The 14,090-nt window shown below is 26.2% G+C and overlaps 1 protein-coding gene and 1 long non-coding RNA gene across 4 annotated transcripts in view; one reads left to right on the forward strand and one right to left on the reverse strand.

The window, feature by feature from the left end:
- Positions 1-1,469: 1,469 nt before the first annotated feature.
- The window catches only part of LOC111618748 (putative uncharacterized protein DDB_G0282133), a 44,419-nt gene continuing 31,798 nt past the window's right edge, over positions 1,470-14,090 (reverse strand). The window contains exons 11-12 of one of the 2 annotated variants that reach the window (XM_023360311.1): positions 1,783-2,498; positions 1,470-1,701 (exon numbers count right to left, since the gene is read on the reverse strand). In XM_023360311.1, coding sequence (XP_023216079.1) covers positions 1,627-1,701; positions 1,783-2,498 — 791 coding nt within the window. In that variant the 3' untranslated portion in view covers positions 1,470-1,626. Of the gene's footprint in view, positions 1,702-1,782; positions 2,499-13,804; positions 14,037-14,090 lie in introns of those variants that run through there. The other variant, XM_023360310.1, reaches the window with a different exon arrangement.
- LOC111618749 overlaps positions 5,921-14,090 on the forward strand; it is a 29,904-nt gene continuing 21,734 nt past the window's right edge. For both annotated transcript variants that reach the window (XR_002755638.1, XR_002755639.1), the window contains exon 1: positions 5,921-5,980. This is a non-coding gene — a long non-coding RNA (uncharacterized LOC111618749). The remainder of the gene's footprint in view (positions 5,981-14,090) is intronic.

Raw genomic sequence — 14,090 nt, forward strand, 5'->3', positions numbered from 1 at the left:
GCTAAAGTAATTAAAAATCAAAAATATTTTGAAGTTTTTTATTATTTTAAAATCATTTGTTCTTAAATTTAAAAATTTCTTAATTTTAAATATAATTTATTTTAAAAAAGTATAAATATAAAAAATAAGTAACACAGATTTAACTCATATTTTATAGGAATGAAATAAAAGTATAAAGTCTTAATTAATGCCCATAGAAGGACATAGTTGTGGTTCTGGTTCTGTGGTTGTAGTTTTCTAACTTTTATAAGCATTATAAAAGTTAGAAAACCAGAACCATAATTGGAATCATACAGTACAGGAATATAAAAATTTTTCCATTATATTTTAATAGTATGAGAACTTCTTTCATTAAAAATAAAAATTTGCAAACAACAGAAAATAAGAGTTTAGGTTCAATTTTCTTTTGTAAAAATTATCCTTTTCTTAGTTTCACAATTAAACTAGTAAAAATACTAATGGCAATAGCTTAATTTAGCTTATTATAACTCTGCAAGACCCTACAAAAATTTTGTATAGAATTTCATAACTGTTATATCAAGTATTTTCCTATGATGACTATTTTGAAATAAATATCACACAGATTTGTAATTTTCACTTACACCTTCCTCACATAATTGTATTCCTATAATACTAGTACAGTATATACATATATGAAATTTAAAATACAGCATCATACTTCATACTGCTTCTGGAAGACAGTGTATCATACAGATAATAAACTGAATTTCATGCAAATCATAACTCATAGCTCTGATGTGATTTACAAAAATTAATTATAATTAATAACTGACTTTAAGTTGAAAATTATATCTTGTTCTAAACTAAAATTCACAAACTTTTACTTTACTTTAAAACAGTGAAAATTATTATTAGTTTTTTATTATTCCATTCAGAATTTATGCATAAATAATATGAATTTTAAAAATAATACTTTGAAGAAATAACTAAAAGTAAATCAACTAAGCCACTTTAATACAATCAACCACGACATTTCTAAAACTGAATTAGAATCTTGAGATAAGTCTGGGCTACTTATTTTCTTATAGAAATGTAGAATAATTTTAGAAAAATATGAATATGAAAGTTGTCATATAATATAAAATTATTTTGAATTAATTAATAAATTGTCAATATCAATATGATGTATAAAGTGCAAGAATTAAAATTAAAAAAAAATTAAAAGCTAGCATTACATTCAATTATGAAAGTACTAGATCAATAATCAAAATTTTAATCAAAGTACAATTTTTAATGCAATAAAAAACTCAAAAATATTTTTGTCTTAGATAGATAACATCTTATTATATTTATGGACACTTTAAATTAATTTTTAGGATTATATCATTTAATAAAAACTATTGTTTCTTTAATCAGGATCAATTTTTACTTTATGATAAAAATGAATCCTGATTAATGATAGAACAATTTATTATAAAGTAATTCATAATGTTTAAATTAAAATAGTTTAATATTTAAATACTAAACTATCAAATATAAATAAATTTTTATATTTAATTATATCAATTATATTTTATACAACATATTTAAGCAAAATTTTTAAAGTAGAGAAACTTCTCATCCAAATATGTTCTTGAAGTGAGCACCTTGGTTACATCATGCAAATTATGTCATCTGCAATTTTTGAAAGTTGCTGACCATATCTAAAACTTTAGTTGAACGAGATGGTTTACCATTATTCTATAAAAAATCATAATTTAATATTTTCAATTTTATCAATTTGTGATTATTATTATTATTATTATTATAATTTTACATTACCTCATTTCCTGATGGAGATGATGATCCATACAGCTGTTTTTCTTTCTGTTCGCGCTGTTCACGTCTTTGTTGTGCAAGTCTTAACCAAGCTGGTTGTTGATTTTCTTCAATACCTTTTGTATCTTGTGAAGAATTGCGAGAATTACTTAATTTGAATGATTTTGATTTGTCTCTCTCATTAACTGATCTTGGTGTTTTAACATCATCACAGCTATCTTGTTTATTTTTTAAAAATGATTTCTTTGTACTTTCGGGAACACTGGCTTTTCTTGTTCGCATTTCTGATACTGAATTATTTGTTGAATTACTATCAGTATTTGTGTTACTTCTAGGTCTAGATGATATATCTTGATTCGTATCTTTTTCACCAGATTTACAAGTAGGAGCAGTCTTCACTTCTGAATTAATTTCTCCTGAGTGATTATTATCCATATTCACACCATTAGATACTAATGATGTGTCCTGTGCAATGTTATTTTTTTCCTTTTGAAATTTTGAATCAGGTATATTTTTATCACTGTCTTTTAAGATAGAGTTTGAAGTATTTTCTGTATTTAAATTATTTTTAACACTTTTACCATTTGAAGAGTCATTGATTGAATTTTTGGATTTTTCTTTATCTATATGTTTCTGTTTGATAGAGCGTCTTGCAAATACATGAAACAATTCAGAGTTTTGTGGAAGAGAAGTATGAGTCTCTTGAAAGTGTTTTCCATTTACTTCTTTTTTAAGTTCTGTTTCATTCTTANTTGTATTGCTTGCGTTCTATTTTACGTTCGTTTTTGTTTTAAAGTAGCTTAACTGAAGAAGACTATTAAATATAGTCGAAAACGTTATTATTTTATTAAATACTTCGTTGCTGGAAATACTAAGATGTTTGATTATTTTAAAAATAAGTTATTTGAGGAGGAAATTTTAAAATATTTAAGTTTACTATAATTTTGATAATGAAAGCAAAATTATTATTAACAAAACACACTCAATACACCTTGTAAATGTGCAGCTGTATTTATTAAATTCGAACGTTTTCGGTCATATTTAATGACCTTTATCAAGAATAAATGGAAAAAATTGAACTCTTAGAAAATTTGCATTAACAATAAATGCGTTTTGGAACGTTTTTAAAAGATATTCTAAATGAAATTATGTATGCCATCTCTACAACAGGCTAACATTAAATAAACACAATAAATATTAGCACGTTAAAAAATAATGACATTCAAGATAAGCAATAAAAAATATAAAATAAAAATGCAAACAAAGAAAAAGCAAAAAACATAAAGAAATGAGTTGGGCAAATACATTAAACTAAAGGGTTCTGCCCTTAAGTATGCTGCCACTTAGCCACCATTCTTGACGCTTACAATACGCTTGATTGCCAAGCTGCCGATACTTTACTTGCTTCTCAAAAGTTGATAGATTGCCCTTTTTGCTGGTTTTGCAGAATTATTATTATTTTTAAATTTTTAATAAATAGTTTTTGGTTAACAGAAAAAATAATAAACGAATCATAAATNTCTTCCCTTTCCTGCTGACGGTTCTCGGAATGATACATGTCCTTCGTCATCGCTTACGAGGGACGTGTTCTTCCACTTCAGTTAATTAAAGTCGACGGTGACAACTTAGCACTGTCTTTGGTCGTTTGAAATCTCTCAACTGACGATGAAATTCTGACCGGAAAATAATGGATTTTCGCCAGCAACGTGCGAGTCAACACTGGACACCCGAATAAAAACAAACGGGAAATATCGCAGTTAGAATTTGTCTAAGCCACAATTATAATTATGTCGAACAATCAAATGTGTATATAAACTTTTACTTAATAAAACTTTTAAACTTTATATTAATTGACTACGTGTATCAGTTTAAATATTATATCCGCACGTTTTATTTTTGGACTAATTTATAATTAAAGTTGAAATAATCTTTCTAACAATTAAACCGAAAGTCAAAGCAGAAGAAAATGTACACGATTCACAACGAAAGAAAAAATATAAAAATAAAACAAGTAAAAGTAATTTTAAAAACTTGCGAATTTGTATCGATACAAAAGAAAGAAATAAAATGCCATAAAACAGAGATTATTAATATGAACTGTGCCTCCGCGAGTACTTTGTTAACAATAATTCTCTAACTTAATATCAACTTAATAGCAGAAAAATTCTCAATAAATGAAATTACAAAGACATCCGTCTTTGTAATTTTATTTGTTGAGGATTTTTCTGGTGTACTGTACGATCATCTGCCACTGTGTAATGCATCTGCCACTCGTTACTGTGCCATACAATGTAGAATACAGCCGAATACAGAATAAGTCTAAAAATTGCAGCAGATTTTCTTACATATGTTTAGAGCAAACGAGATTTAACAAATTCAAACGCGCGTCATCCTATAAAAAGTAAACTCAAGTAAATTCAAGTTTTTACTTGTTAGGACTAGGATCGGAATAAAATTAAAGCTTAACCGTACGACCATCTTGCCGTCTACCAATGATGGGCTTTAAAATGGCCATCTTAGTCACTATAGGATGGAGAGAGTAAAACAAAGAAGAAAGCTTTCTTTGACGTAATTGTATTCAATTTTTATTAATGATTATATTTGAGCCGTGTATTCCAAGAAAGATCCAACTCCACAAGTTTCTTTTTGAAAAATAAAACTTTTTACATTCTAAGAATTAGACTAATTACTTAAACACTTTCATATTTATGATCGACGTAACACACTCATTTTTAAAAGCAAGAAAAAAAAAAAATAATTGATAATGGAAATTTTGGGCCTGTTTTGGAATCAGACACTAACAAATAAGTTCAAAATAGATACATATAATGTACTGATCAAAACACTTAGCGGAGTACGTGACTGCTCTAATCGAGGAGTGACAAAGAAGATCATCGATTCGATCCCATATTAGTCTAGTGGCGAGCCGTCCTTGGAAGCAGTGAAAGCCTCGCTTTCATTGTAGTTTCTAAAATATAAATTCATATTGCACGATTATTTTCATATTTTAACGTATTTTGAATTGATTAAAATTAATATTTTATTATGACCGCATTACGTATCTTATTACAAATTTCTATATTACATGTAAAGAAAACGATAAGATTGCTATTCTATGTTCGAATATCAGTGGCGGATGGAAGCGCTGTATTGTCGAAACTGGGTCAGCTTCCAAGCAACTAGATTATACGCATTCGCTTTACAGAGCACCAACCTCACCCGGTTTAGCTGATGGAAGCTACACACCAAACGTATAACGCCTCCAATGATTCTATCCAGAGACCTGTTCTGGGCTGTTAATCGCCTGCCAGCTAGATATCTGGCCGCCCTTGTCCCATTATGTGAATCGTGAACAACCCAACCGATAGGAGTTTATGATAGTTTTGTATAGTTGACAGGAGTTTAAAAAAATCCATTAAAATATTTGATATATTTATTCTGCTCTTCCATCTTAAATTACTTACGGATTTCAATGTTAAACTAGTGATATTACGATTTCGTATATCCCATCTTTAAGGGGATGTAGGAAAAAACGTGTACAATTCTTGTACAATGTTAAAAGAAATGAACTGTTACTTTTAGTGTTACCATCTGTCCGGTTTTCACCCGGACAGTCCGGGTGAACTATTAATTTTGTCCGGGAATTTCGTAGAAATTGTGAAATTATGTTGAAACAAAGTTTTTGCAAATATTTTTACAAATACACAATATTTTAACAGCGAAAGAACTCACGCTCACTGAAACTCGTCTGCAATTTTGCCATGTTAGTTTGTTTACGTCGACGTGTAGCGCGCAACATCCCCGCTGATTTTTTTTTTCTTTTGCTTGTACGATCGTACACGTCTCAAATAGAGCTAAGTTATCCGTACCTGTTCTTTCTTAATTTAGGGTACTTACGTTGCTCCTATGCAAGTCCCTAAACCCTAATTGTAAGGCCCTGTACACACTAGGCGTTTTTCAACGCGCGTTTAACGCCGAGCTAACGCGCGTTGAAAAACGCCTAGTGTGTACAGGGCCTAACTGATTTAGAACCGTCATGCATGTTATTCTTTGCATTGTAAAATGACATTGCGCATGCGCCAAGAACTTCTGTTGGAACAAATCTGACGTGCCGTCCGGGTCAGCGATTTTCAAAACATGGCAACACTAGTTCCTTTGGCAGCATCATTTACAAACAAATTTAATAAATGAAACGCACAAGGTATGAGAAATGCTCTAGAATTTATTTTCCTTAAATTTACGATTTATGTGTCCGTTGTCATAAAAATTTGTCTTTCCGCTTCTTTCCCAGGACTACAAATATTCAAGTACAAAGTAACCGGTTTTAACTTATTTCTACTTAAGTAGTAGTTAAATAATTAAATAATTAAGAGATCAGGGAATTAGGGACATAAATAAAACCCTGCTGAAAGAGCCGGAATTTTACTTAAAAGCTTAACCGAACCAATCTCTAGCCGAGTACTGTACATTGGGGACTGATTTCTTCGTAATATTAGATGTAATAAAGACAATTTCAATTTCATAAAGGGGATGAAGACTCGGGACTATTCATTGGTATTGCCCGAGTGTGAAGAAGAGTAGAGGAAGATGTAATAAAGACAGAAATTTTTCCAGTTCAATGAGAGTGACTAAAATTTTGGAAATTTCTGTGGACACCTGGTCCTAAAACGAATCGTTGCATTAGACTCCTTTTCTAATGCAACGATTTTGTCCCAAATGGCGCAAACACCAGGATCTGTAGTCAAATGGAATGAGGCAACCATCATAAAACCTTTATCTTCTCCATCTTTGGCGTTGACAGCAGAAAAGTTGCAGATTTATAGGAGTAAAATACAGGAAGGCTGTTTAATTGCGAGGGATGCAGAAAGTCTTCCCTCTGCATGGAAATTTATAGTTAAGAAGTTTAATAAGAGCTCTAACTAGTCATAATAATTGTATCACTTAATACAGTACTTCTATGTACATTTTTATATTTTTGTTTTATGTTACTCCGTTGGATATTTAATATTTTAATTTTATTTTTATCTTATTCCGTTGCTTAGTTAATGTTTAATTTTGAATTTTGTATTCCATTGATGGAATCCTTTAATTCGAATTTGGTTCTAAACCTGACGATGGCCTGTAAATCAGGTTGAAAACGTTTGTTTGGAATAAATTTATATTTCTCGGCAAGAATAAGGTTTTAGTTATATGTATATTCGTACAATTGAAGAATATTTTGTACCAGATATGTACCGGTTCATCCACCACACATTTTATTTCACCAAGTAAGTTTTTATTATTTTATTTTTAATTGTAGCCCTTATATCGCGACTAGCGATTCGGAATGTAATTGTGATACAGTACTAAAAATACATTTAGAGAAGTCTACGGTTTTTACTGGCTTATCGAACAAATGAATACGAGTGAACCCTAGACCAGGCCTTGCCAACCCGCGGCCCGTCACGTTAAATTGTGTGGCCCGCTAAGCGATGTTATATATCTATTAAAACTTTTGTTTGTTTGTTTGTTTCTTTTTTTCTTCTCTAATATGGAGAAACTTTTGTTTCCCGTTATGTGTATACTAAAACAATTAAATAAATGAAAATTTGCATGTGTCATTGTTATAATGCGCAAGTGCGAGTACGAACTCTTGGTATAACAATAAAATCTTATTCATTTTGTATTTGTTTTACTTTTTTAAAAGCATATTTGCCTAAATTGTGGCCCGCGAAACAATAGACCATTACTGTCGCGCAATTAACTGATTGCCCCTGGAAGTCGGCTTCTTACAGAAACAGCTTCCCTAACATCAAATGTCACGGCACGCCAATGCTGTATATATGTAATGTGTAAACATGACTGTATCATAGATTTGTAGCCAAAATATTGTGGAATTTTTAGATATATTCATTTTAACTATTAAAACTTTTGTCCATTTTATCACATTTAAATTTCGGTTCATAATAAAGCAAAACAGCCATTTCATATCTGAAAACCAAAACTTAAAACAATTTTCTAGTTACAGCCATGTGTATGAAATAAAAAGTTTTTCAATTGTATTCTATTTTTTTTTTTTTTAAATAAAATTTTATACAGTCACAAAATTACAATAAAATTACAAAGATTTATTATCAATACATACAACTTAATGCTTAAAAAGAACAAGAATCAAATGTCATGATCAATAAATGTACAATGAATTGGTCTAAAACAAATACAAACATCTAAACCCATTTAAAGGAGAAGCTATCATTAAAATGTAATATACAACAATTATAGAGTACTTTTTATGAAATTTCTAATATCTTTTTGCATTACTCCAACCATGCAAATATTTCAGTACAAGCTATTTTATTTCAGAAAACTAATTATAATATAGGAATTAACTAGGAAGAATATAAATGGTAGGATATTACAAATCTAATATTATAATGAAAAACTTTCAATAAGCTACTCTCAATATTATTTACAAATTTTCCCATGATTTTATTTACATATTGATTATCATCAAAAATGAATCATTTTATTTATTACAAGTTCACAAATTCATATTTCATATTCAAAACCAGAACATAAAATAATCATTAGCATCTTGGTAATCAAACATTGCAGACATTATCTATTTGATATTTTTTTATTTTTACAATCTGTACATGCTATGATTTACAAAATGAATAATTAATATATTTAATCTGCATATGTACAACAGATGTTACGAATGATAACATAAATGATAATCATATAAAATATTTAAAGTGGATACAACATGTAAAGTAGTAAAAAAACAAAAAAATTAAAAGTGTTTGTAATTATTATCAATTCTGATATTCTAGTTTTTACATATATAGTAATTTTACAGTTAAGTTTATCTTTCAATTTTTTTTTAAATATTCTAAATGATTTATTGGCACATTTTAGAGTTTAGAGGCTTTTGTGCCATTAGAAAGAAGATCCTAAATTTTATTCATACTCTAATAATAACTGCTGTTTGTACTGTTTTAAAAATTATGGAAAATGAATACTGGCCTTTATATCCAGTGATATATTTTACAAATTTATCAATACAGCAGTAAGACTTTAAAAATATGCATAACATTATCATGTATTAATTTTTTTAAGTTTGGTATTTTAATTATTTAAATGTACACTAGCTATTTCAAATTTATGCATTTAAAAAAAACAGAATTCAGAAAAAAAAGAATACCAGTGAAATTTGCTATAAAACTCCAAAGTCAGTGACTGTAATTTTTACATTTAACATTTGACAAAAATATTATGATACACTTTTTGGCAATTTAACAATTTATTGGAATTATATCCAATTTACTAAACATTTAAGTGTTGGAACAATTCACGTATACTTGATTCCTCACTTTCTGAAAATGTATGCAATATTTTTTGCTCACAAAAGCAAATCTACCCTGTATGAAATTTAAATATACCATAGTTATTTTGTTTATTACTGTAAACAAAATATATTAGAACATATTTAAATCAGGCACTTTCAGAAAAAGAAAAAAAATAACCATTTTATGAGTCTAGGATTTTCAGCATCATGGTTCAGAAATAATAAATTATCACAAAGTTTTTTTGTTAAAAAAACTAATTTATACTTATATTAATCAAATATGTTAAAACAATACTACATAAAAGATAGGATTTGACAGATAAAGCTAAGCATAATAAAATAATTAATTTATTAGGCTGACATTTTGATTAAAAAATTTTAATTAGTACATACATTTTCTTCATTCAAGAAATAGTAAATTTAAATAAAAAACTATTATAGTCAAGTTAATATTTAACATTTCATGCAAAATGTTTCTTATTGAAATATCTATTCATAGGATAACATAAACAAGAGCTACTTTATAAATCAGGGAAATCCAACTAGCAGCATAGTGTGAGAATGACTAATTCTATAATGTATTAATGTATGGTCTAATATCATGAACAGTCATGGCAATTCCAGTAAAAATGAAAAGTATCCAAATATTAAAATAAAATACTATTTATATTTCATTGATATTTTCATGAATAAGATGGACCATAGTTTAAAGAAGTAAAAAATTAGAACAAATTGGCAATTCTAAAAAATTGGATTGTTTTTATTGCTATTGCATAGACTGAAGGCATTAACATTCTGAATGTTATTGAACATCATACTTAAATATTGAATAATTCAATTTCATTACAAAATAAGTCATGAACAATTGTTAATTTTATGAGTTTAATATTTAGTATAAATTGCTATTATATAAATAACCAGAACTAAAGTACAAATAGTCAATTTTTATAATACAAATCCTTGCAAGCCTATTATATGAAATATGCAATTCTCATAGAATTTAATTTTTATAAAGCATATTTTTTACAATTTATTTTTTTGCAATAATTTATATATGTATAGTATATTATTTGCTTTATAAAATAAAACTAAAAAGATAAAATTTAATTATTTATTTTGCTAAGTACTTTTTGTTATATAGAGTTGCAAATTTCATACTTTTTGTTTTAAGAAGCATAGAGAATATTAATGCAATAAAATGAATATTGAAATTTGTATTTCAATATTATGCTGCCTTCACATCATGGATATTTTGCTTATCTCATAGAAAATTTGCAAAAATATATTATGAAAACAATAGTCAATGATGAATTAAACTTGTTTGACTTCAATGCTTCTCATTGGCTACAGTTTCAATGATACATTTTCACTAAGAGAAAGTTTTCCTGTGTAGCAAACATGGCTGCTTCATATCATATAAAAAACGTATAGTTCACATCAAGAAATCAATCAAAAGAGCTTCTTGATAAAAGCCATGTTTTTGTTTATGAAATTTTACTTCATACCTTTTATATTAATAACAACACACATCTGTTACTATTAATAAATACTATATTTCTGTGCATTTACTTAAATACAATGAATATGTGCAATATGTTCATGATAATGTGAAAAAATAACCTATTATTCAAGCATTATTTTAAGATGAAAAAATAAGATTTTAAATGAACAATAATTTAAATGTAAATTATTATTCATTTAAAACTTTACGTTTCATCTTAAAAGTGATGCTTAATAGATATGTTAAACAGAAGTATTGGCCCCAGTTTAAAGTTGGACAACCCTGATATAAATTGTAGATCCTAAAATTTGTCTTTTTATTTATAAAAAGAATCTGAAAATACTATTTGATATACAACTGATATGAGAAAAGCTTACAAAACAAGTTTAAAATATATTTTACACAATGTCCTCATTTATAATATGCAATGTATGAAATTTTTCTAAAATAATTTTTGATAGCTTTTACTGTATTAAAAGCCTTGATTAGGCACCTGTAATTAATGTAAGGCCCCAGCAAGTATGTGCCTTACACTTCTGCATAAAAATGTAAAATAATAAAAAATAAAAATTTCTTAATATTTCAGATACATATTATATTGAATAATATGTGATATTCATAAAATGATATGCATTATTTTTAAATACATGAAAATTTGACAAAAAATATATAGAAAGTTATTTCATCAAGTGTAGAAAACTTTGATATGAAGACTAGCACTATTTACAGTTTTAGGCATAAAAAAACAATTTCCATACAAAATGAAATCTTATAAGAATGATAGTAATTTCAATGAAATTACTAGTGCCAAAATCTTGATAATTACTAATAAAGCTGATACAAACTTAGTATTTTATTTTCATCTCTATATGCTAAGTATCAAAACATAGTAAAATAGTTTACTTCAAAAATAATGCTTAAATATACTAAAATGTTAAACTTTATAAATTTTAATGAAAAAATTCCGATATATTATGTATAGAATGAGTATACTTTATTAAATAATTTTGTATTCTCTTTGTATGTAATGCAAATCTATGCACAAAACGTGCAGACTACATAGTCTATGATAATAATAGTCCAATTAGTTTATTATTTCTAAATACACATGAATTTTATAGCATAATTTTAATAGAAATAAAAAAAACCACAGACTGTTGTGGAATAATCTGTGTAATCTACATGTAAGGCGATGTGTTTAGAAGTACGTTGCATATCAAAGGAATATCAATAATTTTTATTTTCAACAATGAAATTTATATTTGTTCATAATAAGAGTTTAAGTTTAATTAATAAGGCCATGTAGATATTTTAAATATTTCCATTTTGTTTTTATAAAACACAAATTTTATATTTGTTTTTTTAATGTATATTCTATTTTCATTTCATATTTGAAATTAATAAAAATTAATGTATAAGAGAAGAAAAACTTTTAAAGAAATTAAATTATAATTAAAAATTTAATTGTTTTTAACATTTAATTTTCTATCTCAAATTCTATCTATTCTCAATTCTATCCTATAAACAAGCTATTAATTTGAATTATATATATTACTATGTAATTCAAATTATAAATTAAAATTTATTTTCAAAATAGTAATACTTCTATAATCATAATTTTTAATTTGAAAAGTTTTGAATTCATTAGGAATTAAGTATAACAAATAACAATGTTTCAATCTGAATATATCTGGAAACTTAATATATATATATATATATATGCATGCTAAAGTAATTAAAAATCAAAAATATTTTGAAGTTTTTTATTATTTTAAAATCATTTGTTCTTAAATTTAAAAATTTCTTAATTTTAAATATAATTTATTTTAAAAAAGTTTAAATATAAAAAATAAGTAACACAGATTTAACTCATATTTTATAGGAATGAAATAAAAGTATAAAGTCTTAATTAATGCCCATAGAAGGACATAGTTGTGGTTCTGGTTCTGTGGTTGTAGTTTTCTAACTTTTATAAGCATTATAAAAGTTAGAAAACCAGAACCATAATTGGAATCATACAGTACAGGAATATAAAAATTTTTCCATTATATTTTAATAGTATGAGAACTTCTTTCATTAAAAATAAAAATTTGCAAACAACAGAAAATAAGAGTTTAGGTTCAATTTTCTTTTGTAAAAATTATCCTTTTCTTAGTTTCACAATTAAACTAGTAAAAATACTAATGGCAATAGCTTAATTTAGCTTATTATAACTCTGCAAGACCCTACAAAAATTTTGTATAGAATTTCATAACTGTTATATCAAGTATTTTCCTATGATGACTATTTTGAAATAAATATCACACAGATTTGTAATTTTCACTTACACCTTCCTCACATAATTGTATTCCTATAATACTAGTACAGTATATACATATATGAAATTTAAAATACAGCATCATACTTCATACTGCTTCTGGAAGACAGTGTATCATACAGATAATAAACTGAATTTCATGCAAATCATAACTCATAGCTCTGATGTGATTTACAAAAATTAATTATAATTAATAACTGACTTTAAGTTGAAAATTATATCTTGTTCTAAACTAAAATTCACAAACTTTTACTTTACTTTAAAACAGTGAAAATTATTATTAGTTTTTTATTATTCCATTCAGAATTTATGCATAAATAATATGAATTTTAAAAATAATACTTTGAAGAAATAACTAAAAGTAAATCAACTAAGCCACTTTAATACAATCAACCACGACATTTCTAAAACTGAATTAGAATCTTGAGATAAGTCTGGGCTACTTATTTTCTTATAGAAATGTAGAATAATTTTAGAAAAATATGAATATGAAAGTTGTCATATAATATAAAATTATTTTGAATTAATTAATAAATTGTCAATATCAATATGATGTATAAAGTGCAAGAATTAAAATTAAAAAAAAATTAAAAGCTAGCATTACATTCAATTATGAAAGTACTAGATCAATAATCAAAATTTTAATCAAAGTACAATTTTTAATGCAATAAAAAACTCAAAAATATTTTTGTCTTAGATAGATAACATCTTATTATATTTATGGACACTTTAAATTAATTTTTAGGATTATATCATTTAATAAAAACTATTGTTTCTTTAATCAGGATCAATTTTTACTTTATGATAAAAATGAATCCTGATTAATGATAGAACAATTTATTATAAAGTAATTCATAATGTTTAAATTAAAATAGTTTAATATTTAAATACTAAACTATCAAATATAAATAAATTTTTATATTTAATTATATCAATTATATTTTATACAACATATTTAAGCAAAATTTTTAAAGTAGAGAAACTTCTCATCCAAATATGTTCTTGAAGTGAGCACCTTGGTTACATCATGCAAATTATGTCATCTGCAATTTTTGAAAGTTGCTGACCATATCTAAAACTTTAGTTGAACGAGATGGTTTACCATTATTCTATAAAAAATCATAATTTAATATTTTCAATTTTATCAATTTGTGATTATTATT

This window comes from Centruroides sculpturatus, unplaced genomic scaffold (assembly GCF_000671375.1).
Source record: "Centruroides sculpturatus isolate CEXI.00-Female unplaced genomic scaffold, Cexi_2.0 scaffold188, whole genome shotgun sequence".
Classification (NCBI taxonomy): domain Eukaryota; kingdom Metazoa; phylum Arthropoda; class Arachnida; order Scorpiones; family Buthidae; genus Centruroides; species Centruroides sculpturatus.